General features: G+C 40.7%; 2 protein-coding genes across 10 annotated transcripts in view; both read right to left on the bottom strand.

Moving 5' to 3' along the window:
- The window catches only part of LOC308327971 (atlastin-2-like), a 35,372-nt gene extending 32,141 nt beyond the window's left edge, over positions 1–3,231 (bottom strand). For all 3 annotated transcript variants that reach the window (XM_080781629.1, XM_080781628.1, XM_080781627.1), the window contains exon 1: positions 3,127–3,231. In XM_080781629.1, coding sequence (XP_080637755.1) covers positions 3,127–3,199 — 73 coding nt within the window. In that variant the 5' untranslated portion in view covers positions 3,200–3,231. The remainder of the gene's footprint in view (positions 1–3,126) is intronic.
- A 7,272-nt stretch (positions 3,232–10,503) lies between these two features.
- The window catches only part of LOC308328224 (equilibrative nucleoside transporter 1-like), a 50,953-nt gene continuing 35,412 nt past the window's right edge, over positions 10,504–26,044 (bottom strand). For all 7 annotated transcript variants that reach the window (XM_080781977.1, XM_080781974.1, XM_080781979.1 and 4 more), the window contains exons 6-13: positions 24,312–24,446; positions 23,312–23,409; positions 22,121–22,202; positions 21,614–21,687; positions 19,013–19,121; positions 18,182–18,267; positions 14,375–14,574; positions 10,504–13,333 (exon numbers count right to left, since the gene is read on the bottom strand). In XM_080781977.1, the coding sequence (XP_080638103.1) occupies positions 13,222–13,333; positions 14,375–14,574; positions 18,182–18,267; positions 19,013–19,121; positions 21,614–21,687; positions 22,121–22,202; positions 23,312–23,409; positions 24,312–24,446 (896 nt within the window). In that variant the 3' untranslated portion in view covers positions 10,504–13,221. The remainder of the gene's footprint in view (positions 13,334–14,374; positions 14,575–18,181; positions 18,268–19,012; positions 19,122–21,613; positions 21,688–22,120; positions 22,203–23,311; positions 23,410–24,311; positions 24,447–26,044) is intronic.

The following is a 26,044-nucleotide window of genomic DNA, read 5'->3' as shown; positions in this document are numbered from 1 at the left end:
GAGCCTATTATTAATATAATATGTGAATAGGTACTCTGTAGTACCGAGTCTACAGGGGCAATTCTGATTTATTTTTATTTTCTTTTTTTTAATTTTTTTTTTTGTGGCTTTCGCCTTTATTTTATATATTTTATGGAGGGACAGACAGTAGGCCGACAGGAAATGGGGAGAGAGATGGTGGGGGGGGGAAGACATGCAGTAAAGGCCGTCGGGATCGGGAGTCGAACCCGCGGCACACTGCCAGACTGGATTACCAGCCAAGGTGCCTGGACCGCTGAGCCACGGCCCAGGCCTAACTCTCTGATTTCTGACTCTCAGTAAAGGTACCAAGTTCGGTACTCAACCTTAGATATGGGACTCAGGATCATATCTCAGTGATATGCACGGTAGGGTAGAGATTGTTTATCAACTCTTTCCATAACAGTCTGGAGTTAGAGATTAGCCATTTCCAAATGGTTATATAGCAAACCTACTGTGCAACTTCAATATTAATACCACGAGACAATTACGCGGTTAGAATATAATGGACAACTCTGCGCCTACATAAACAATGCATTGTCATAAATGCTGATTGGTATCCTGCAGATAATGTTTTCTCAGTTATCACCTCCTAAAGGACCACTTCACCACTTTTCAACATATCTTCATATAATAGGTCCTCACTAATAATCATGATAAAATGGCACGATTTTTTTCTACTCAGTCTGTGTCTCATCGGACGGCTGTGGGTAGTTTAGAAACCGTCTTCCAGTGACTGCAGCCTGGTGGCCACTGTGGTAAATACAGTAGCTTGCACGGGGCCAGGAGATCACTACTCAACGACTTCCATTTCCTGGCTCATCGTAAGAAAAGGCTAATGTTAGCATTTCTCGAGAAATGTTTATATTTCGATCGCGATGCGATGAAAAACCAGAAATCAGATCCAACCTTCAGATGTCTGATCTGCACAACGGAGAAGTGACGTAGTTTGAAAAAAGAGAGCCATAGAAGATCCTAATTAGAACAGTAGTCTACGCATGGTGAGCACGTCCCACGTGTGCCAGGGAGAGCAAGCCGTTGCCTAGCAACCGGTTCAGGGCAAAAAGTTGGGTTTTTTTCAGCGGTGCCATTTCAGATCCATATAAAGCGACACAACATGTATATATGCACGTCAATTGCAGACAACAGATGGCTATTAAAACATGTAAACGGGTATATGTCAATAGCAGACTACGTATTAAGGAGGCACTAAGCTCAGGAATGAATTTAATCAATTCACCATTGTATGCCAACTAACCACTTAAACCCTATACATAATGGTTCATTAGGGGCCCCCCCTCCCCCCAAGCTCTGTACTAGGTCTGCTCCTTTTTTCCCCCCTCTACACCAAATCTCCTTGGAGAAAATAGCTGATCTACACCAATCTCCTTGGAGAAAATAGCTGATCTACACTAAATCTCCATGGAGAAAATAGCTGATCTACAAGCTCACATCGCAAAACATACAACACATTGTTAGCCGTTAGATCTGCCATCTTTGGCAAATGTTTCCCCCGTAAAAGGGATGCTAGGGGCGAGATTTGAACAGAATGGCCATCATGCAATTATCATAAGAAACTTATTTTTAATTTTTTATGAATGATTCCGACATACAGCAGCCACACAAATAGGTTTACGTAGATTGTTGCATTATACTAGCTTTTCAGCCATGATGGCTGATAGACTAGCATAGCAGCCTACGAGCCAAGTAGCCACAGTTAAAATGTATCAGCATTTGGCTGGTGGCTAGTGTTCATTTCCTAGCCTGTTTGCAACTGAAATGAAACATAACATAAAAGCCGATTATGAGTGTGAGTAGATTAATGTTTCAAGTTCAGCTTAACTGGAAAATAGAGGCACATGATTCAAATCCATTCCCTTTTACATTTGTGCATGCAATGAAACCATGTAAATAGATTAAAATAAAAATTATAGTGCAGAATCTTGGTATTTTATATTGCAACGATCAATATTTGATGTGCAATTAACGTTCTCTAGCCTTCATAAATTACACAATTATTCAACAACGGTTTTTATGTCTTTATTTACTGAAACCAGGCTTCTGACTAATACAGGGGGGAGCAACAGCAGGTTAGAGATGCTTAGTGTGAACCCTTTATTCCTTTACAACATTGGCTGATACAATGTATTGTTTTATATCAATACTTGATATTGAACAGTTGAACTTCATGTTTATCATTTAGGATTTGGAGCAGGCCTATAATGCACTTCAGCAGGCGAAATGAGCATCTGGTTGAATGTGCCCTCTCTCTGACAGAATCTACAGCATCAACCAACACAGTCACGGCACGCACAGTCGCACACGATAATTTTATGCCAACAAATAACAAACAAGGACTCCCAAAAGAGGCTGCTTTAGGCTGCATCCTTTGGACCAAACTAGCTTGTAAATTAGCTTTAAAGTCGATAAGCAGGACCACCAATAATAGAGCACATAAAAATAAACCAGGTCATTACCAGGATGAGCTTGAGCTCAGGCTTTACTGGAGCAAAGTCAAGAAGACCGTTGGTCTAAAGAAAACAGCTACTGTAGTGTAAACTAGTAGAGGTTAGTTCAGATAGAGACCGAGGTGAGCTGAAGCATGTGGATGGTCCGTCATCCGCCAGTGGACCGAGGGTGAAAACAAAAGTGACTGTCGAAGCTACAACATTGTAACAGAAAAATACAACGAATCGTTCAGTCAGCTGACGGTGTGTATTACACCAGAAAGTTTGACCCATCGGGTTCTGTGACGGCAGGGGTCGCTTTTTTCCACAGATTAGCAGAGAATCTGTCGAAATTCGTCAAACAATCGAGAGCTAGATTGAGTCCCTTTCGCCCCGTTTCGTAACAACCATCGGGATATTTGTGTAACGGAAAAGCATCGCTTTGTTGAAAAGGTAAACAAGAACCAGAGTCACTGGATTTGATAGGGCACTAAATTCGGTGTACCCGAATGTGTACCGCAGAGTGTCTTACTAGTGAAAACATAGGCTAACGAAATAGCGACAATTTGCCACTGACACAACTACGACGACTGTAGTCGATTCCAAATTTTTCGCAACACAATAACGTAGATTATTTCAGTCAATGAAATGTTCAACTCACCTTCTTTGAAGACGCGGCTTTTGCTTTTTGGTTCGAAGTGATTTCGGTTTCTCAGCCCGCTTACCTCCGCCATCTTGCTGTAACTGAAATTGAACGTGGCTGACGTCAGAGATAATTTCTTTTTACCCTCCTCCTGGCTCAAGTTCACATAGCTGCTCCGAAATAAAACAGTAATATCTTTTAATATCGCAGCAATATCAATATTTTGTTAAAATGTTAGCGATGGTAGCCTGGTGTGTTTGTTAAGTTAAAGAAGATCCCCCGTCTCTAGAGCTCTTATAAACAGAGTGAAACATTTTCAGATGGGTCACAAATGTCATCCAATCAGGAGAGAGAGAGAACCCTTTTATTAGTTTAAATTTGATAGCGTGCTAATTCAAAAATTGTCTGCTAGTTTTTTCTTCTTCGTCACTTCCAATTTCTCTTGTTTATGCTGTATCTTACTGCACATATTTATTTATTTATTTTTCTAAACGTTTACTTTATATCAGGGGTTTTCAAGCCTACTCATTGTGAATCAGGGACTAGGCTACCCGCAGGGACCACCACTCTGGGGAGTCACCAGTGCTTGTGTTGGGATGGGATATCGATATGGGCTAAGATTAGGGCTTTCATAACACTTGCTAGTAATGCATGGATACAATTTACACTGTTTCTCAACCGATGGTCCACTGACTACTGGTACCGTACATGGAATAATAGGCCTGCAGGTGGTCCAGGGGGAAATGTTTTAAAATATAAATAAAATGCCTTTGTTAAATGTAATTAAATATGTTGAAATAATACAGTATTTCAAAAGTCAATCAATGTAAGACCAGTAAGACGCCTGAGGGCGAGAAGCGACCTCGCCCTTTAGGGCGTGCACACATCCGCCTGGCTGACAGCAGACTGCTGGGCGAGCGCTGGCGCTTTGGAATGGGGGGTCAGATCAACATATCCGCCTGGGTGACAGCAGACTGCTGGGCGAGCGCTGGTGCTTTGGCATGGGGGTAAGATCTTTTTTAATTTCTGGGCCTGTTGAGAACGGCTGCCGGGCGCAACTGCACTAATTACTTTGGGCCAGGCCCATTTAGAGTTTGAATGGACAGGTATCAGTCAAAAGGGAGACATCGAAGAGGAAGGATGGATGGGGAAGGATCAACATATGGAATGTTAGAACAGGTCAGCTCCATATATGGAGATTTAACAGTGCGTTTTAACAGCGGTAGAGCGGCGAGCGACACTTGAATTTCAATGGCTATCGCCTAATCGCCCACTATATCGCCGGTCGATGTCGCCCAAAAGATTAATTATTTTCCATATATGGGATCTACTGTACATCCCTGATGATGTCACATGATGTCAAGTGCTCCATCCCTGATGATGTCACGTCATGTCACATGCTCCATCCCTGATGATGTCACGTCATGTCACATGCTCCATCCCTGATGATGTCACGGCATGTCACATGCTCCATCCCTGATGATGTCACGTGCCCGACACACAAACTGACGGGAAATGCGCGATTCCATAGTTAACTGCGACCTTCGGTCGCAAAGATATTTGAATTAATACCTATAAAAAGATTGAAATTAAATCATGACTGTTAAGGGCTTGATTTCAGTCATTGCACGATACTACATGCAACATATTATATCAATCAAGCCCGGGCCTTATTTAACTGAAATATATGAGTGGTCCTTAGAGCCTTTTTGTCTTTCTTTCTTCTTCTTCTTATTTTTTAGAACCACTTTTCAATTCCTATCTATAGTCTTGCGTAGCCAGACAAGTATTCCACAATCTGTGAGAGGCAACAGTCTGTAAATGCAAGACTTATTCCTATCCCACAGTGTTACCCTTATTCCATTCTCTTACTTTATCCAACCTTCCATTAAACTCAGGTTAACTAATACTAATACTATTAACTGATAGAGCGTCTAGACACATGATGACATCATTATATTATGGGCACCTTTCCTAACAATGATGACTCAATCAGGCAAGCCGGCACACTTATACCTTCCTGAGATTCTAACTCTTTTCTGTGAAATGTCTTAACCTCAGACTTCCCAGTAACTGACAAACTTGACGCACTTCCACGGAACAGTGCACAAAAGGTTTAGTGCACCGTTCCATGGAAGAAAATACAAAATAGGCTATTCACTTTGCTACATTACTAAATGCATGGTCAGCAGCCAGGGGCAGCATGCAATACCTTCACTGAATGATGAAATACATTCAAGAAGAGCAAATAATGAACATGTGATTTTTATATGATTTTGATAGAATATTAATAACAGCGTGATAGTGTGTTAATAACATCTTATTATCATCTAGGGAATTATTTCAACAGATGCTGGGATGCTGGAGAAAATTGTACTTTACTGCCACACAGGCATCATTGGCAAAATCATAAACAGGATAGGAAACTATTAGATGTCATGCAATAAATGTAATCTATCAACCCTTGCATCATTGAGGGATTTTATAAAGTCTCCTCTGTCCAGTAGGCCTAACCCTGGCCAAACATGTGTGGCATGCAGGAATGGGAGAGGAAATTAGACATTTCCTCCTCCATGTTTATGTCTAGCTTTGATGTATTTTGATTATTCTATTCTATTCTGAGAGAGAGAGAGACAGAGAGAGAGAGAGAGAGAGAGAGAGAGAGAGAGAGAGAGAGAGAGAGAGAGAGATGGTGAGGTTGGGGGCTTAAATGAAGAAACATTTGAACTTATCATTATGTAACACTGAGGTTCATTGCACATGAACCTTTCAAAACTATGTGATGGTTCATTAAAAAACATGGGCTTTCTTTATTGACTCATCATGGGGTTACTGTTATCTTCTAAATCATAATCCGTGTTTCTTCAAAATTTTGACAATGAAAACTACTGGCATGTAGCTCTATTGAATAAAACGTTGTCCTGTCCATTGCTAAATAGCTGTATCAAAGAGATAAGGTCAGCTTCATCTAATCACTTTATAGTGTTTTACTACCCTCAAACAACCCATGTGAACCCGTGACATGACATAATGATGTTTACAAATCTGCTGAAAAGACTACCTGATGTGTGGTGGAGCAGGTAGGTGAATGTATTTCTAATACTAATATTTAAGTATTCTGTTCGCTTGGCTTTTTAGTTGTTGTTGTTGGTGCTTTTATCTGGAATAACTTAAAATGAACGAGCAGAGGGGTGGTTCACTCTTGACAGGATGAACCCAGTCTGTCACTTTCCCACCATGCTGGAAAGTTGGCCCGCCCCCAAGAACAAGTAAGAAAACAAAGGAAGTAGATCCCTTTTATTATTTTAGTCCCTGGAAACAAAGGTTTTGTTTTTGTCGCTCTGCATGTTTTCTTTTTTTATTTCAATAATCCCAACCCTAACGTTTATGCAGATTTTCAATTAAATTAAATTCAACTTAATGGTAATTTCATATAGCCTACACTACTTATTTTATACTTGATGTCATGTCAAGAACCTGATGTTGGATAGGAAATTGTGGAGGGCAGCGATCCAGGAATCCTGAGTTGGTGTTGGCTAGACCTCACTCTCGCAGCAACTAACTAACTAACTAACTAACTTCATGTCATGGTGTTGAACAAATACAAATATAAACAAAGGCACTGCGTATAATGCAGGCACAATTATAAGAACACATAACACAGCAACAAAACAAGTTAAATAAAATGACGTACCATAAAAACATGACCCAAACTTGCATGATGCACACATACACAGGTCGGTAATACAGACTCACACAATTGCCCCCAAATAGCATCATACTAGTCTGTAGCCCATAATTAATAATTATGTGCTGTAGGTCTGACTGTTTTACTGGACCCTAATGGACAGTGTGGATCACACTCACTCACGAGTGAGGGGCTGCCCCACAGCCCACACACATATCCCGGGCATCATACTCCATCCTGGGATTAGATATGACATTTATAAAGTATCTGTGCTACATTTAGAGTCATACTCAGTGATCATAGAACATTTCTTTTAGGAATAGAGGGCAGTAGTGCCCTAGTTCTGCTAGTGAGTAGTTTTATTGAATTGTGTGCATCAGTGCATTTTCTAATTGGACCTGATTTGTTTCCAAAGACTTGGTGAAAATAAAATATATAAAATAATTGTTTTCATTTGGACTTTGGAAGAATTGGCACATGGGTCCGATGCTTTTGCAGAGGGTACTCTTTTAGGTCCAAGTAATATAGTTTGAAATCCTTTCCGTTAAATCACACTTGTCTAATGAAACGAACAGAAACTATTCTTCAGTAATCCAAATATGGCAATGTTTTGACTTTCCTGCAGAGGACACAGGGGGAGAGGAGTATGAGAGGATGAAGGCCCATGGGGTCAGGGAACTGTGTATATGAGCATACAAAAGGGCATGCCACCCCGCTATGATGGACTAAATTCAGCATGTATACCTGACCATTGTCCAGAAAGACAAACATAATAAACAGGGAGTAAAAACATGCACAGAACGGCTCCTCACTTTGTGCATCTTTCAAAACACTATGATGTTGCAAACAAAAGGCAGAGAGATGTGCAAGTCTCAGGTTCGATTCCCAAACCTGGCAGCCTTTACTGCATGTCACACTGCATGTTTCCTGTCACTCTTTATTTTTTTAAAGGGGGGGGGGGGGGGGTGGGGGGAGTGACAGATTGGGGGACATTTACAGGTGGATTTGTGTCAGTGTAACAGGGGACAGTGTGAAATTCAAGTCAGATTTTAAGCATTAAAAATAAAAATTCACAATGAATAACATTTGGTAAGAAACATTAGAACTATATAGAATTTGATTACTTTATATTTGTAACTAAAGCTGAATAAACATGATGGGGACATAGCATTTTAGCATACCTCAAATCAAAGGGATTATTTTATATTTATTTCACCCTGAGGTAAAAAAAAATCATTGTGTTCTATGGTAGAGAAGTTTTAATATTAATAGTACAAGATAAGCTTTTTGCAATTTGTGTTTTTGTTATGTGTATCTTGTGAATTTACTATACTGTACTATGTCATGGGGACACAAATGGCACCAGATGCGAATACTAATATTTGTTTGAGGAATAGATTTTTAATGATATGCAAAATCTATCTCTTATCTAGATAATTAAATGGGTTGTAAGTTTGACAGAGAAAGAGAGGGAAAGGGGGAGGGGGGGGGGGGGGGGTTACAGTATCGGTGTGAGAGGTTGGGCTAATCTATGTCACAGCTCCTCTATTCTTAGCTTGTCCCAGTAGCTAGAAGAAATATGAGAGACACGAGGACAGCAACAAGCTGGGATAAATTTAGAAGGGTGAGAGAACAGTGACAAAATCCCCAAATCTAGCCCTGTGACCAGGTGTGCCTTTCTAAATAGATGGTTGGGGAAGAACAAGTGAAAAAGACAGGTGTGTGTGTGTGTGTGTGTGTGTGTGTGTACTGTACACGTGTGTGTGTGTGTGTGTGTGTGTGTGTGTGTGTGTGTGTGTTTGGGGGGGGGTTTGGGGTGTTCATGTGCGCTATTAAAGCACTCACCTGCATCATTGCGATCGTTTCCTCTCCAAAAACATTGAACCTTCCCAGCAGGCCAAATGACGTCATGATGACGTCCTCCGGTGACGTTCCGAACTATAGGCCAGATCACAGCACATAGGGGGATGATCTTTACGTCATTTCCAGGACGTCTTCACCGGTTGAAATAATATAGCTTATTCTGGGCCAGATCTGACTAGTTATGATATGACTTAAGTCGATCTGGCCTCGATCAGACTCTCTCTGATTCATCCAGGGACGTCCGTCTTATAGTGGGTCAAATGTATGTTGGTTGAAATCAGGTGATATTCTGGGTGACTAGTCTCGGTTTGACTTGATCTGGCCCCAATCGAGACGTCACTATTAAATTCGTCCAGGTCCTGACCGTGCTTGCTGAGTTGTACCTGGGTTCTTATACGTTTTTTAGGGAGTATTTTATATGTCTTAATTGCAGCCTTTCTATAATTATTTTTGCCTAGTTCTTCTCCCCTTCACTGTGATTTTTATTATAACATTAATACCTGTGACAATGTTTTTTTGGCTTTGTCATGGCCCAAATAAGAGCCATTTAAACACGCTTGAACCTTTGGTTGGCTTCCCAGTGACACCAGAAAGAGGTCATTGTATATTTAAAGTGTGCCATCTAGTGGATTCAAAGTGAAATAACAATACATCAGACACAATATCTTCTGAAATATAACGGATTAAACAATTACAAATTAAAAGAACAATGAGATCCATTCATACAATGCAATGGATACAATGAATACAATTTATACATAAAATCAAGGAAAACTATAGTAAATTAGATGTTTTCTACAATTGGAGGCCTCAGATGAATATGATGCAACTTCCAAACACCAAACTGTACAAGATAAGAGTTAGCCAGACCAACAACACCAAGAAGATTACACACAGATGTTTGAGATGTCTGGGTCACATGCTGAGAATGAAACAGTCTCACATGCAGGGACGGATTAATCCCCATGAGGGCCCCGGGGCCGGTACATTTTCTGGGGCCCCCATAGCCCGTGTGTGCGCGGAATTTTCATGTTTTTATCACATTTTGGACCTAAATTTAACACAATCAATGGCCAATGAAGGTCTCAGGAGCTCTTTTCAGGGCCATAAACCCAGTACTGTGCGGTCCTATTGCCCCAAAGGACCCCTGAGATCCAAGGGCCCCTGGGCCACGGCCCCACTGGCCCAATGGCTAATTTGGCCCTGCTCACATGCTGCGAATGGAGCAGAGCATCCTTCAAGCAGATGGCAAGGTGTAGGAGAGGGATCATTTCAGCCTGAAGAGTAAACGTACAGTAGCACATTTCAGATAAACTCAATGTGCATCCCAAAACACACACACACACACACACACACACACACACACACACACACACACACACCGGTCTGGGCCCTTCTGACATAAGTGCATGTAGAATGGTTTGACGTGTCAGACATCAGTGCATGTTGGAATCTCTATTTATGTGCATTTCCATTTGACACAGTCAGACAGTTTATGTTGTGTCTGACACGAGTGCATATTGATCTCCAATGCTCCATATAATGTGCATTTGACGCCATGCTGTAGTGGTCCAGCAAGCGAAACCAGTTAACAACACAAGATAAGTCTAGTGTTTTGACTGTATGATGGAATGCCAAGGTTGAACTAGAAAATAGCAACAGGGGGAATGAGACTAGCAGGACACTACCAAAGACAGGAGCGTTTGTTACAGTGTGCTGAAAAGTACTGCATTCATAACAGCTAGTTTTGCATTGGCAACGGGTGGCATAACTCAATTAAAAAGTTGGAACATACCCATAAACGAAAGTTGCATTACCAAAAATGACCAACAGAGGAAGACAGATTATTACAAATACACAAGGTTTATTTCCTCCTCATTAAACTGTTTTATGCAATATCAGTAACATTTCATTGGTCTGAGCCAACCTCGTATTACACCACCCCAAATCACAGGATGGAGAAAAAAACAAAAAACAACAGGACCAAAGTTGTGCTTGCAATGTTAAGAGTATATACAGCTGATATAAAGCATAATATAGTATACAACAAAAGCAGCCTTTAAAAAGGCATTCAAATGCACAAAATAAAAAAATAAAATACGTAACACTGACAGGTGTCATACATTTCTATTCATACAAACAACTAAAATGGACTCAAACTAATCAAGTGATAAGTGGCAAATCTTTTACTAAAAAAACATATTGAAAACAGTCTTTAAAAAAAAATCTACTTCAACTTTCTTTTCGATAGGATATGGCACCAACAGTTTGCAATGAACAACTTCACTGGCACAATTCATGTCAACAGCTGCTCTTGTTTTGTTTACCATTTACAAAGACAATTGTCTGATACTAAATATCTATCAGGAAGACACTTGACTATAGAACATTGCAACTGACACAAGGACTGGAATCAGATTCACTAGACAGAAAACATGACCTCTCTTCAATACCTGTACCCTCATCAGCGTTCCTTACTTCCTTCCAAATCAAAAGGAATATTAAACACAGAACAATTCCAGACAGAAAGTGGCGAAGCTTCAGCTAAAACTACAAACGACTAACAGAACAGACACGATAGGTACAAACATGACAACCCCCAAGGGGTAAGACACCGGAAACCTCGTCTTTCGGTGGGAAGCCATCTGTGAAACTGAACTGACACAACCTTCCACTCTGAGAAAACACTGAGAAGAAGTGGCAAGAAAAAGGCAGTGTCCTCTACCTCCAGGCAACAAAGACACACATACTGTACATGTATGAGGTTTGCATTCGGTGACTACTAAAAGGGAGAGACGCATTTATATTTGATCAGATTTTTTTACATGCAAAATCATTGGTGGATTTAAGTTTGAATTAGTGGTTCTCAAAAGTGGGGCCTGGGGCCCCCAAGGGGTCTCTGAGGGCATTCCAGAGAGTCCCCAACAAATTGATAGGTAAGAACCAAATTAACCCTTATGGGTCTGGAACTCTATTTGTACTCAACTAGAGTTCACTAAGGTTTTTACAGGGTAGACGCGGTTCCTACAGGAGTGTGTGTAGTTCTGAGCACGTACAAATGGAAACCAATGGACCCTCCCAAGGTTACTAATGCATGTCAAATTGGGGGTCCTTGAAATTAAACCGTTTGAGAGCGCTTGGTTTCCATTGTAATGGTATTACCGAGCATAAATATCAATAGTACAGAGGTTTGGTTCTCCCTGTTGCATCACGAAGCCTTGTTAAAATGTATTCCTCACCACAAAATGTTAAATGTCTGCCACATAACCGATGAAGTTTTCTTGAACTAGCACATATTTATGATATTAAAAAAAAAAAAAAAAGAAAGGAAAAAAGGTTTAAGTACCGGTAATATTTCAAGGTTAAAACAATAAGTTTATATTCCGATAGTAATCATTGCTATATAGTTTGTTCGGTAACAGGGGTCTCCCCAACGAAGGCGATAAGCCGAAACGTGTACGTTGTGCCGTCTGCTCTGCAGCATACTATGCCCATTTATAATAACGAATAAAGTGCCTTAATGGACATGCATTTCCGTGAGTTCTTTTTTTTCCTTTTTTTTAAAGATTTCTTTGTGAGGTTACATTGTATAGGTTTCGAGTGCCAGTTTTGTGCCACCACTTCCAATTTGACTTGTTTATCATGTTTGCTAAAGAGCTGGAGAGACAGGGAGAATGTAACTGAACAGTCTATTGCAATTGATTACTATCAAAATATAGTTATTCTATTGAACATTAAAATACAAGTTGCTGCACCTTTAAATGGAGTTTACATTTTTGGTATCACTGTACTAGTTGCAAAAAAAATAAATAAAAAAGGTTGATATTAGAAACCGCTTTAGTTTCAATTCAGTCCAATACTTTAACAGAAGCTTTGCGCACATTTTGTGATTTATACTTAGTTGCGTGCTCCGAAAATAGCCAATCTACAAGCTCACAGTGTGTTTTGCGATGCATTGAGAGCTTGAAGATCTATTTTTGCTGATTTGTTTTGCAGCTGGTGAACTTTATCCAACACACATCAAGAATTCCAACCACTGTTAATGTGACAAAACTACCACAAATATTTCATGCCACACCTGTGCTGCATTACCCTCTCCAGTTTCTCCATTAAAAAAAACACCTGTGCTGCATTACCATCTCCAGTTTCTCCATTAAAAAACTAAAAACTAAACATAAGCATAACATCAGGCAGCCGGGGAACGGCTGAAACTCTGCAGCTCTCCTAAAATGGAAAGCAAATACTGATGGTTCCTTTTGCCGCTTTACAGCCGATATTCTGTGTGCAGCCATAGTAGGAAGCGTGTGTGAGTGCATAAAAAAAATATAAAACAAAAACAAAGTTCAACTTATGTCAGTTCCATGGGGTCTGAATTAAATAGTTACTGTGAGTTTAGATTGTGGCCGTGGACCTTTACTTAAAATCATTTCAAGCTTGTCCTTTTAGGTGTGTGTGTGTGTGTGTGTGTGTGTGTGTGTGTGTGTGTGTGTGTGTGCGCGTGTGTGCGTGTGTGAGATCACAAAATGTTGGGCAGAGCTCTCCGATTGGGTTGTAATTGTTCTCTAGATCATGGTCCTAAAGGCAAATGACAGTGCCGCACCCAGTGCCAATCCAAGGGACAGGAAGAAGGCCATGATGGCCCCTGCAGTCTCTGCTTCGTGCTGCGCCACCTTCCTGTACCACAAGAGGGACAAACTCATTAGGCCTGGGCAATTCATACTATATTGTCACATCACTGGTTAAAGACGTTTTTTCGTTTTTTTGGTGCAAGATCCATCATTTTGTCGTTTTTCAGAAAGGGAGAAGAAAAGGGAGGGGGGGAGTGGGGGACGGTAAACTGGCGTATCGAAGTGGTACACCTTCTATGCAAACACTTGAAGCAGAAGTTTCCTAGAGCATTTTGTCAAGATGGCATCAAGACGGCATCGTGAAACCCCATTTAATTTTAGTCTGCACCCTTTTTTTTGGTAGCAGTCCTTTTTGCACCGCTGCCAACGTTAACATTACACCACGGTTCCGTATCTGCCCGTCATTGGCGAATACACAACGTGTTTAATGACTGGGCCTGGAAAGACCTCGGTGGGCCTGAGGTTTTTAAACAAGCTTAGATAATATAATGATCAGTGGACGGTATCATCTACAATTTAGGGCCAGGCATTTTTCTTAATCCAGAGCGACTTTTACAATAAGCACCACGATGTAATACATCAAATGCATAGAGGATCATGAGTAAACTAAGAACCTATCATCCATCTAGCAAAAGAATATATGTATGTACATTGAAACTATAAACAGAAACACTGTAGAATGCTATAGAAATAGAATAACGACCTGGCATCTGTCTACATAACATGCCATCTAAATATGACAAAAATAAATCTGACAAAGCATCCTCTAGTGGATTTCATGAATCTCATATGGTGCGCGAAGAAGTCAGTCTGGGTTGGGATCCATCCCTGCCATGCGCCATTTACTGTTATTCAGCCATTTGATATTTTCTGTTGACTTTAACAGTCATGTACGTATGTGAGAGTGAGGAAATGGCTTAAAGCAACATTACAGATAAACTTGTTACAGTCTGTAAATTATATAATTCCCCTTGCCGCACACATTTGCCAGTGATCATCTAAACTGCATATTATTCCAGTGATTAAATAAATCCACAAATGTTTATAAAATCGGGCTCAATTCTGGCAAAGTTTGTTTTGCACTTACTTGGGTCCAAAGCACATGCATAGGCTGGCCAGGTATCCATTGGAAAAGGCGAACACGATGATGAAGATGATGTACCAGGCGTCGTGGCCAAACCACACAGGCAGGTAGTGACGAGGCTGCACGTTACACAGCATGAACAGAGGTACAAAGACCACCCGAAGAGCGACCAGGATGGGTAGCCAGATACTGTCCTTACCCGGCTGGAAAGAGAGACAGCGATAGAAAAGGTTAGGTTTTCATTGCTGTGCCGTTTTTCAGTTATTTCAAAAGAAAATGTGAAAACACCAAAATCTACAAATTGGTGTTTTAGAGACTCATTCTGTCTATACACAGGTTTGTTAATATTTCTTAGATTTAAAGTGTCTTTTGAAAGAGGTGTCTGAGATAACAATGATCCATGCAAATGCAATTCTTTCTCTTTCCATGTAGGAAAATAAATATAACTGCATTGCTTTTAACCACTAAAACCCTACCTACTTCATTGACTGGGGTCCTCCAGGGATCTCTACTAAATACTCTAGTCTTTCACTCTACACCAACAATAATATTGTTGGTGTAGAGTGAAAGACTATACATATTGCATGTTTGTATATTATACAAACATGCAATATGTCGCAACATTACGCGGTGAAGCCACACGAAATTCCATTCACTTATGCATTTTATGTATCTGCTGAACGACAATAAATATATCCATCTCTTGTGAAATTGTAGGCCTATCTTTTAACACCACGGACACCCATGCATTTACCAATTAAGCGATAAGAGTGAGGATTTACGCACTATATCAATCAAGAATGTAAATTCAAAGAGTTTTCTGCAGTTGAATCAGAGTTCTTTCTCATGCTGAAGTCAGCCCTTAGGGTGGAGCCAAGTAAAGTCATCTCTGAGTTATATAGTGCCATTTCAGATGCTAAAAATGAAAGCACGTTGTACACCAAAGAGAGATGGGAGAGGGATGCGGGAATTGTACTCTCAGAGGAAGTATGGGGAGGGATCTGGGAGTTCCGGTCTACCTCAACCTGTTCTATGGACTGGAGAGAGCATTGTTGGAAAAATATTATTAGATATTTTAAGACCCCGTATCAGGAAAAATACAAAGGTGATTATAGGCCGTGCTGGAGGCAGTGTGGGGAAAAGAAAGCCAACCACTTTCACATTTTCTGGGGGTGCCCCAAGTGAAGGGTGTTTTGGAACAATATTCACAAATCACCGTGCTCAGTATTTAATACTCCAATACCTTTTAACTTCACAACCTTGTACCTGGGCCACATTGAATGTCTTAACCAGACAAGATACACAAAGCTACTGCAGGTGCTCTTGGCGGCCAGCAAAAAATCAATAACAAGAAGATGGCTAACCCCAATCACACCCACAATGGACGATTGGCACGGAATAGTCCTGAATATTTTCAAAATGGAAAAATTTACATTAACGTCCTCAGAACTAGACTAGACAATTTCTACCAAATTTGGAACAACTGGATAGTACACATTGCCCCCCTGAGAGCAGACTTTGTGTGATCTCACTGGTCCTAATTGCCTGCTTTATGATCTTTGTAGAAAATGTAAATACTTTCGTTTCTTGGTTTTTTTTGTCTTTCTTTTTCTCCTTCTGAAATGTACACTCTCCTTCTGAAATGTTGCCCCTGTTAAGTGTTGACTTGATGCCATACACAGTAGTCCATCTGAAGAAAGCGAGGATTATGCAGAGACTTTGGAGATGGAGCCACTTGGAATTGGGAATTGCACTTGTGTCCTATGTACAGTATATATAGAAATGCCGTCTATACTGTACTGCTTTTTCCAAATTAAATAAATATTATTTTTAAAAAAAGACTGAGGATTTAAATCAGCTCACAATGGATGTGGAACAGCTGACTGTTGGCATTTTGTTGTCTGCACTTGTAGACCGAGATGCCTCAGTAGAGAACAGCTCTGCCCTGGACTTCAACTACCAACTCAGTAACTGCCTTAATATTAATCCTCTCTACTCCTGCACAATGAAGAGTAGGCTAGGCTAACAAACTACCCACTTTGAGGCAGACGTTCTCAACAGACCCAACGTCATGGGTTTATTTTTAATTCCACAGTTAGGTTATGGGGAAACTACTGTAAGAACTTTCAGTGTTTAATCAAATGTTTCCCAAAACTGGAGAATGGTAGCCTATATTTATAGCAAGAGTGGAATACATTGAGTGTTCAATTCCCACACAAAGCAACAGAGAGATCAACTGAGCGAAAGGTCATCAGTCAGCAAGGTCGTTCTGACCAGAGACCTTGAAAATCCTTCATTCATCCTTGCTCCAGAACATAACTGGTCGGGAATTAATTAAATGGTCTCGAAACTCTAGCGGACAGCAGCAAGACATGGATAATTAAATGATGAATTGATTTGAAACCATGACATTTTATTTGTACCATTTCTGGAATGTTATGCTTTGCTAAAAGAAAAGAAAACACTATCATGTGTGAAAGCTCTACTCTCTCCCCATACACAAACATCCCATACAAAAACCACTTCCTTGACCAGTCACTCCTTCACAAAGCAGTTCTGTTGCATCCTCTTTCCAAAACAAATCTCTGGCCTACACTTGTGGTTTGCTTGTTGTTCTTCTCCAGAGACTGCATGTGTACACATTTTTCCATGATTCCAGCGTTCCTCCCAGTGACATAACTACCGTAATCCTGCAACTGCCAGAGCCAGTTGACTGCACAAAGTTGACTGCATGTGTATATGAAGATAAATATGAAGAAGAACCTCTATGGCAGAATCAGCTTACATATTGTTATCTAGCACACCAATTTGCCTAATCTGTACGGTAGATGTATGTTAATACAATACAACTAGCTGCGATTGGGTACCAATTTCAAACTACAAATTACATTATTTTACTTTCGGAACTTAATTTGTGCAGTGGTTAACAACAGACACAACTAGAACACTCTGTCGAGTGCCTACTTGCTTGTTGCACACAAGTAGGCCATAAATGGCCAACTAGTGCGCAAGCAGAGCGTGCAAGTACTGTAGACCGCTACAAACTTCAAATCTCAGCCTCTCTCTGTGAAAGAACGTTTGCAATATTGAATTATTAGGTTTAGCTACGTACCTTCATGCTTTTGGAGGAGAAAAAGTAGTATTTTTAAGTATGGTAATGATTACATATGCCCGTTATGGCAGTGGTGTCAGATTACATACATGACCCACCTGACACTGAAACATATCATCATTACGTCACCATCGTAAACCAATTAAACCCTGGCATTGGTACATAATCTTCATCACGTCATGGGACATATGCTTCGTAGCATGACGGAAAACAAACCTGCACGGTCAGCTTCGTGCCAGCATATGACGTCATATCACATGCTGCTAAGGGACATACGCATCGTAGCACCTGACTGATAACATTACTTGCACACTCTGCTTGCGCAAGTAATAACACATGAATAAAAACAATAGTACAGGGCAGGCATATAGTACTGTTGTTATAGTACCCAGGCATATAGTGTATGCTTGTGAATAGTAGGACCCCTACTGGTTGACAAGTGGCTTTGCCTGAAACTCAAAGAGCAAAGATATTGTTTGCTTTTTGATAACTGTGTCGGGGGTCAACTTGTTGACACAGCTGGATGAGCGTACTGTAGATGCATCTTGTACATCAAGTACATCTCTTGTATAGTGATATGTACAGCCTTTGTCTGTAAGTAAGCGTTTACACCAACAAGTGTTCTCGCCCAGCGCTAGCTATTGCTACTATATTGGTAGCGTTTGTGCTCTGGTGTGTCATGCCATTGCTATACTGACCCACATACAGACGGCCGTCAGGCTCCTTCCAACCCAGTCCATCACATTGAAGAGCAGGAAACATGAGACAGGGATGAAGTACGTGTCTGCAATGGGGCGGAACACAAAACAAAAAAAATGTCATCATCAAGCGGCAGCGAGACTGCACCGCAGGCCACTGTGCTCCAGAATGTGCATCCAATTAGAGAAAATGAGCAGTAGGCACAGTAAACATTTCTGGTTCACAGACAGGCTGGTTACATGGTGAGCCTTAACCCATTTAGGCTCGACGTCGAAATTTAAAAAATGTCTCGTCTAAATCCTCCAGCTTTCTGAAGTACCCATGTTTCAGTGGTGCTCAATATTTCATGTCAAGGACCCCAAAAATGATATGTAATTGGCCTCCGACCCCCATCTGAAAATATGCTGTTCCAGGGACCCCTCAGAAGCAAAGATTTGAGTTAAAAACTAAAAAATATATATTCCAAATTTGCGCCACATTTTCACGATTTTTCAAATATAGCAGACCTACAAGCTCGTAGCGCCCCACTCGGTGGCGCGCTACGAGCTTGTAGATGAGCTTGTAGATCTGCAATTTTTCAATAGCTAAATTATAACAATGTTTAAAACACCAAAAGGGGTTCCCGCCCAAAATGGGCTAATCTTAGCTCTGCGCGTCAGACATAATTGTAAGGAGCTAGATTTATGAAAAATGCACCATATCAGTCAGAAATGAAAGAATATCTATAGTTAGGTTACCAAGAATGGGACATGCATTGAAGACGTTAGAACTTAAGATTTCTAAGCCTCATCATGGTACAGAGATGTACACCAGTAAGAAGCGAGCCTTACCCCAGGACCCGTTGTTAGCTAGCGTGGACTTGACATCCACTGTGACTGCAGGGAACGTTCCAATGGTAATGGTGAAGATTAAACACACAGACCCGGCCATCACCCAGATCTGGTTAGAGGGGAACAGGATATACCGCATGAATTTAAAAAAATAATGTTTAAATAGATAACAGTTAAAAAAATAAAGACAGAAAATAAAGAAATATTGTGAAAGCTCTACTAAACACAAACATTATTGAATCAAGTTTTTTTCCCCACAGGTGACAGGTGTTAAAATAACCATTAATAACAAGAGCCAAAGCATGCTTGAAATTTGGGGCAAGTTGCCCTCATCTAGTGTACAAAAATGTTATTGGTTTGATGTGATTTTAGTGAACGTACAAATGACAAGTAAATATACGGTAGTCTTGGTTCGATTTCCGATTCAAAGGGCTACGATTCCATTATAAAAATCGATTACCAATACATCACAACTCCAAAACATGATTTAGTTCCTCGTCACTTTGTGACTAATAAACAAAGGGCTTGCCTAATGATCCATAATGAAAACAGCTTCCATTATCTTTCATTACACTACGAAGAAACAAAGACATTCTTTAAAATAAAATAAAAATCTGTAACATACAAAAATGACGATTGTGAATTGATTCATAATTGTCCATGTCCGTATCGCAATTAATCTATCAATCGATTTTATTTTCCACCCCTTATATATACTACTTATGCAGCAGTTACAAAAATAACAGTGTGAGCAAATCTGTCTTGGGGTAGCTGATTAGATGAGTCACCCGCATAAATCACAATGTCCCAGTTTGATTCCAGCCGGATGGATGTGAGGGAATCCTGTCTATGTTCCAGAAAGGGGAAAAAGCTGTCATTTAAGAAAGACTATTGGCTATCCGCAGTGCTTCCCAGAGTGATGACAGCAAAAGATAGTGAGCGAGAGAGTATTTTCTTTGTCTTCTCAACCGTGTTTGGTGATGTAATTAGTGGCAGGAGTGCTTTCACCATGTGCGTAACAGATGTGTGTTAAATATTGCCTTGTGTGGCAATACTTAACACAAACACGTTCTATTTATCATAGTTTTGGGCTGAGGTTGAGCAACACTCCATTTATCATGTTTTTGAACCGAGGGTGAGTAACACTCCTTTTTCTGTCGAATACTGAACAGAGCACAGGGTAGTCCGGCAGCCGGGTTTTGTTTATTGGCCTAAAACATGGTCTATATACACAGTACATACATTCATGAATCCACTTGCTGACCGGCTGTCGTTATTGAGCAATTTGTTTTATAGGGGAGGGAAAAAAAGTCAACATTTCATTATGCTTCAAGTAGAATGTGAATGTCAAAATGTCATTATGCTTTAAGTAGCATGTGACGGACGTGTCAAACTAGGAGGTTTTGATGATTTGATGAGTCCATTCCAGTAGATGGATGGAGCCCAGCACACACACCATAGGTACAAAGATACTTTCTTTATTGAGCAATCTGACAACGTTTTCATCTATTTGATCTTCATCAGGGCATGTGAACATACACAAACATTTGTACTTATAAAAAACATCTGCTCTGAATCCATTCCAAGTATTAGTTTTGCCAAAAAAAAAAGCCCCTTGGGCTAAAAACAGCCACATTTCCCACTTTAAAACAAAAGAACCCTGTTGGCTGCCGGACTAGGGTGGGTTTTGGGGAAGAGGAAGGTTGCCCAAGATGACTGAAAGGACAGACTATATAAATATTGGGAAATAGCAGGCCATAACCTATTATACCTCCCATTAGTCCACAGAGGGTGGAGTTTAACCCATTTTGGGTGGGAACCCCAGCATTATGTTATGCTTTAGCTATTGAAAAATAGCAGTTCTACAAGCTCATAGCGCGCCACCGAGTGGCGCGCTACGAGCTTGTATAGGTCTGCTATTTTTGAAAAATCTTAAAAATGCGGCACAAATCTTTGAATATATATTCTTTCAGAGCAAACGTTTTTTTCGGGGCCTAAATGGGTTAAGGTATGTTGGGCATGACACCTGGATGTACAGGTATAGCCTAAAGCTGCCATTAAACTGTATCCCCCGGGGAAGGGATCTGTGGTAATCACAACATTGTGATGTCTCCCAGCACATCTTGGCCTGGAGAAACATTGATGTCGTTTGCCTTCTACTTGTCCCATGTAAATAGCACAACGGTCTAAAAATTGTTTCATGAAAATAAAGGTCCGTCTTTCGAGCTTGTAGATCAGCTATTTTCATGTCTGCGTATGCACTATGCTTGTCACTCTGCCCACAAATATTTCCCCTCGGAGGGTGCTGAAAATGCCTAAACAAACTTGGGCTGAAACGACTCGCAGACACCACAAAATACAATCCAAGTCACACTTCAAGGTAGCGTTGTTGCAATGTGCACAGAGGGAGGACCGTCCTAAACCCACGTGTGCCCTATATACCGTGTTGTTCAAATAACAGCGGAAAAAAAAGACAATCTACATACAATGTCGATCAGCCATTTTCACTAAATAATGTAATTTCAAATGTGATTTTTTTCCCCCCTGCAATGTTGAAAACTTGCACAAAATAGCGATGCCAGACTTGATGCATGCGTTTACCTGTTTGAAGATGGCAAAAACTGAAACAACAGGCCTAACCTCCTCTTCTGTCGAACCGACCGCTGGTCGCTTCTCTGGAACACACACATTATTGCAGATTAAAAAAACTGTCTCGACGGGAACCACGTTTTTGTGTTTATTATGCTAAATGTTGTGGGCTCAAAATCACAATCGGTTGCCTTGATTTGGGGGAAACGATAACATTTTTTATTAAAATAAGAAGCCGTTTTAAGACGCAGCGAATGATGCATATCGTCCATCGTTATTGTTGAACATTGTCAAATTGTCAGTTTTGCATTCCATTACAATTAGATCATCAATAACATTTATGAAATACATGCATTCAAAGATCACAATACTGTACAAGACTCGTACAAGCTCATACAAGCTCGTAGCGCGCCACTCGAGCTTGTAGGTCTGCTATTTTTGAAGAATCGTGAAAATATTTATTTCAGATTTTTTTTTTTTTTTTTTTTTAGGTCAGGCCTAAATACATTAATCGTATACCTTTCTTTAGCAAGTCCAGCTTGTTCTCCTCATCAGTGAGTGTCCTGGATCCGTTGCTCTCCGTGTAGTACTGGAAAAACTCCTGCATAATAAAACAGCAACTACCATGAACACTCTCTCCAGTAAGCCAGTAAGGGACCTATACCTATTTGACAAAAGGTTTTGCCAAAGAAAATATAGTGTTTCCACCTCCCCCCCCCCCCCCCCCATGTGTCACGGATGGGGACTGAATGTCATCTTTGACACAGAATTAGGGTTATGTTGGTTATATAAACACAACGCGAGATACGGTATCTGTCTAAACACCTGAATGTGGCCAGAACGCTCTGTCTTCTGGTCTGTGAGACTTTTCCTTTGCACAGCCCCAGAAAGTAAAAGAAATAAGTGTTAAATGTAACGGTAATTCTAGTTATAATTTCATATACGGGCAAGTCAACCCCTGTATTGTGGTGAGCTATTAGACCGGTGGTGTGCAACAGGTGGACTGTGGGCTATAATTGCCCCGCCAGTGAGAATATCTGGCCCAGAAAATAAAATTGTAAAAATAAATAAATAATACCAGACGGTCCCAAATTATAGGCTATAATAATGTCAAAGCAAAAAGAAGAAAAAAAATAAATATATTATATATATATATATATATATATATACACACTATATATATATATGCGAGGAATACAATGTGTTCATGTTTATACACTGAGGAAAGGAGACAGTATGAGTATGGGATATGTCTACACTGTGAGGAAAGGAGACAGTATGAGTATGGGATACGTCTACACTGTGAGGAAAGGAGACAGTATGAGTATGGGATATGTCTACACTGTGAGGAAAGGAGACAGTATGAGTATGGGATACGTCTACACTGTGAGGAAAGGAGACAGTATGAGTATGGGATATGTCTACACTGTGAGGAAAGGAGACAGTATGAGTATGGGATATGTCTACACTGTGAGGAAAGGAGACAGTATGAGTATGGGATACGTCTACACTGTGAGGAAAGGAGACAGTATGAGTATGGGATATGTCTACACTGTGAGGAAAGGAGACAGTATGAGTATGGGATATGTCTACACTGTGAGGAAAGGAGACAGTATGAGTATGGGATATGTCTACACTGTGAGGAAAGGAGACAGTATGAGTATGGGATACGTCTACACTGTGAGGAAAGGAGACATATGGCAACCTCACCATCTTGGGCAGTAAGAGGTAGGAGACGATGGACAGCAGGATGACAACGCTGGCTGTGATGAAGTAGCCAAAGGCACTGTCCTGCAGTTCTGAGCCAGCTGCAGAGACAACAAGAGACAGGTGAGGTCACAGACATATATGAATATAATGCACTGCATATTTCCCTGTGTTGCATGTCTGTGCTCCCATTTTAGACCAATATTCTGATCATCATGTTCATGCAACATTCATGCAAATGTAAGGAACTGCAGGGACAATTATTTGACACGCCAACAAAACATTTTGTCTGTGTATACCAAGTTTTACTCCCTTGGTTTGGACAGAAAAGATAGTCCCGACTGGGGACAGTGTACTGGTCTCTGAGAACAGTCTTATACAAAGTTCAGATCTTGAGACGCTCTCTGATATTTTGAGTATTCATATTGACCCCGATCCTGTACTAATAATTCTGGGTTTGTCAGACTCCATGCCTATGTTGACGAGAGCACAGAAACAACTCTTCTCATATGGTCTGATCACAGCGAAAAAACCAATTCTGACACACTGGAAGAAGGAAGAGGCTCCTACATTTAAGCACTGGTTAAATGAAATGACTAGTACACTTCATCTTGAGAGATTAAGGTATTTCCTGAGAAACAGGGAGAGACAGTTTGATAAGATTTGGCTGCCCCCTTGTCCATTACCTGAGTAGAAACGATTAATAGACAGGATACCATTGATATGGTTGACTGTACGCCATTTTCTTTTCAGATGTTTTCCATGAGCTTTCTATCATCTTATTATATAGTATGCAGTGTCACTATAGCAGTATGGGTGGGAGGGTTAAGGGATTTCTTTATCTTTTTTGTCTTTATTAATAATTTATCTGTTCAATAAAAACATATTTGACAAAAAAAAAAGTTCAGATCTTTTTCATGGACATTTTATTTTAAGGTCCCATCTTTGATAGTAAGCCAAACGTGTGCGTGTGTGTGAGAGAGAGAGAGAGAGAGAGACGTACTGGCCAGTGCACATATCATGGAGAAGGCGGCGAATGTGCCGGCAAGCCCTTGTCCACTCATGATGGGTGTGGTATAAGACGCAGGCAGCATCCCTGCCAGTCCGAACAGACTGCTCTGGAGAATCGCACCAAACGCTGGAGGGAAGGACGGACGAGATTAATTAAGGACATAAATATTCATAGTCAAGAAAAACAAATCTATAAAAAACAAAAGAAATATCCCTCTTGGAAGACCTGTGAATTAGTCTAAGCTTGTGGAAACACTTTCATGCCCGCTTTAGTATCAAATCTCTATGTTTGGGGAAAGAGGCCCACAGAAAAGAAATAAAGTCATGAGTGAAAGTTTCCCCCCCCCCCCAATGTGAAATTAAAGACAAATTGTCCACGGAACAACGGAGAAAAGAAGGTGCCTTATTGTGAAGGGACAACACCATAACAGGAAACAAGCAGTAATTAATTTATTTAAATATTTTAATTTTTATCCCACGATTTTGTAACCCAGTTTTCTTTTCACCCAGTGCCAATTATCTAATGTAATCCTGGGCGCTACACTTCCTCTGCCAACCTGGGGGGGCAGCGGACTGACCTCATGCCTCCTTCTATGCATGAGGAGTCCAAGCTGCTTCTTTTCACCTGACAGAGGGGAATTTTCCCCGGCCGGACGTAGCGCGTGGAAGGGACACGTTATTCCGACCAGTTCCTTTCCCCTCCATCAGGCGCCCCGGCTGGCCAGGGGGAGGTAGTTTTAGAGACCAGGATTACGGCATGTTTTTGTGAGGGTATCTACCCTAGGGGACACGGGGAGAACATGCAAACTCCACACAGAAAGGCCCTATCGCCAACCCCCGCCTCGGGTAATTTATTTATTTAACGGTTACGTAACCATTCATTCATTCAAAAACATTATAGCTTTACAGATTAAATTATTCTTGCAATTTACAATTTACAATTTAGGCATTTAGCAGACGCTCTTGATCCAGGGCGACTTACATTTAAGCAAAAACAAAAAGCATGGCATACATCACATATATAAAAAGCAGTTATCATGAATCACGTATAAACTAAGAACGTAACAGTGGAGTATCCATGTCACTATGTGTACTATAAAGTGCTATGACTACATAAAATGCAATTCTAGTGCCGTCTACGTAACGAGCTATAAGTCTGTCTAAAATACTATCCATGTCTACATAAAGTGCTATCTAAGGCAGGGGTTTTCAACTGATTGTGAACCAGGGACCACCACCCTGACTAAGGGCCGATTCATAATCCTATTTTACCGCTGTTTCGGCGCTGTAGTGCCGAAATCATTTCGGCTCGTCAGAAAATTTCAGTAGCACCGAAGAGCCGACTTTAGGACGGTACCCGCCCCCCCGAACCTCAAATGACGTCAAATTGTAGGCTCTACAGAGCCGAACCGACTTTTATTCGGCTCTAAAATAGGAGTATGAATCGGCCCTTAGAATCAACCTGGGGACTACTGTTGCGTTGGGTGGGGATATGGGCTAAGATTAGTGCTTTTGTAAGTTAACCCTTGCTACGCGTTCCATGTGTATACATCCCAACCGTTGACTACTACTGGTAAAATGTCCTAATTATAATGACTCAACCAGACAATACGGTGCACTCCCCCCTTCTTGAGATTCCAACTCCCTTTTTCTGTTGAATTTCTTGAACTCCAAGTTGTCAGTAAATGACTACATGGATGGACTCATCATAGGTCACCAGGTCAT

Source organism: Protomyctophum bolini, assembly GCF_963924005.1.
Source record: "Protomyctophum bolini genome assembly, chromosome: 14".
NCBI lineage: Eukaryota > Metazoa > Chordata > Actinopteri > Myctophiformes > Myctophidae > Protomyctophum > Protomyctophum bolini.
This window is presented reverse-complemented; position numbering and strand designations above follow the sequence as displayed.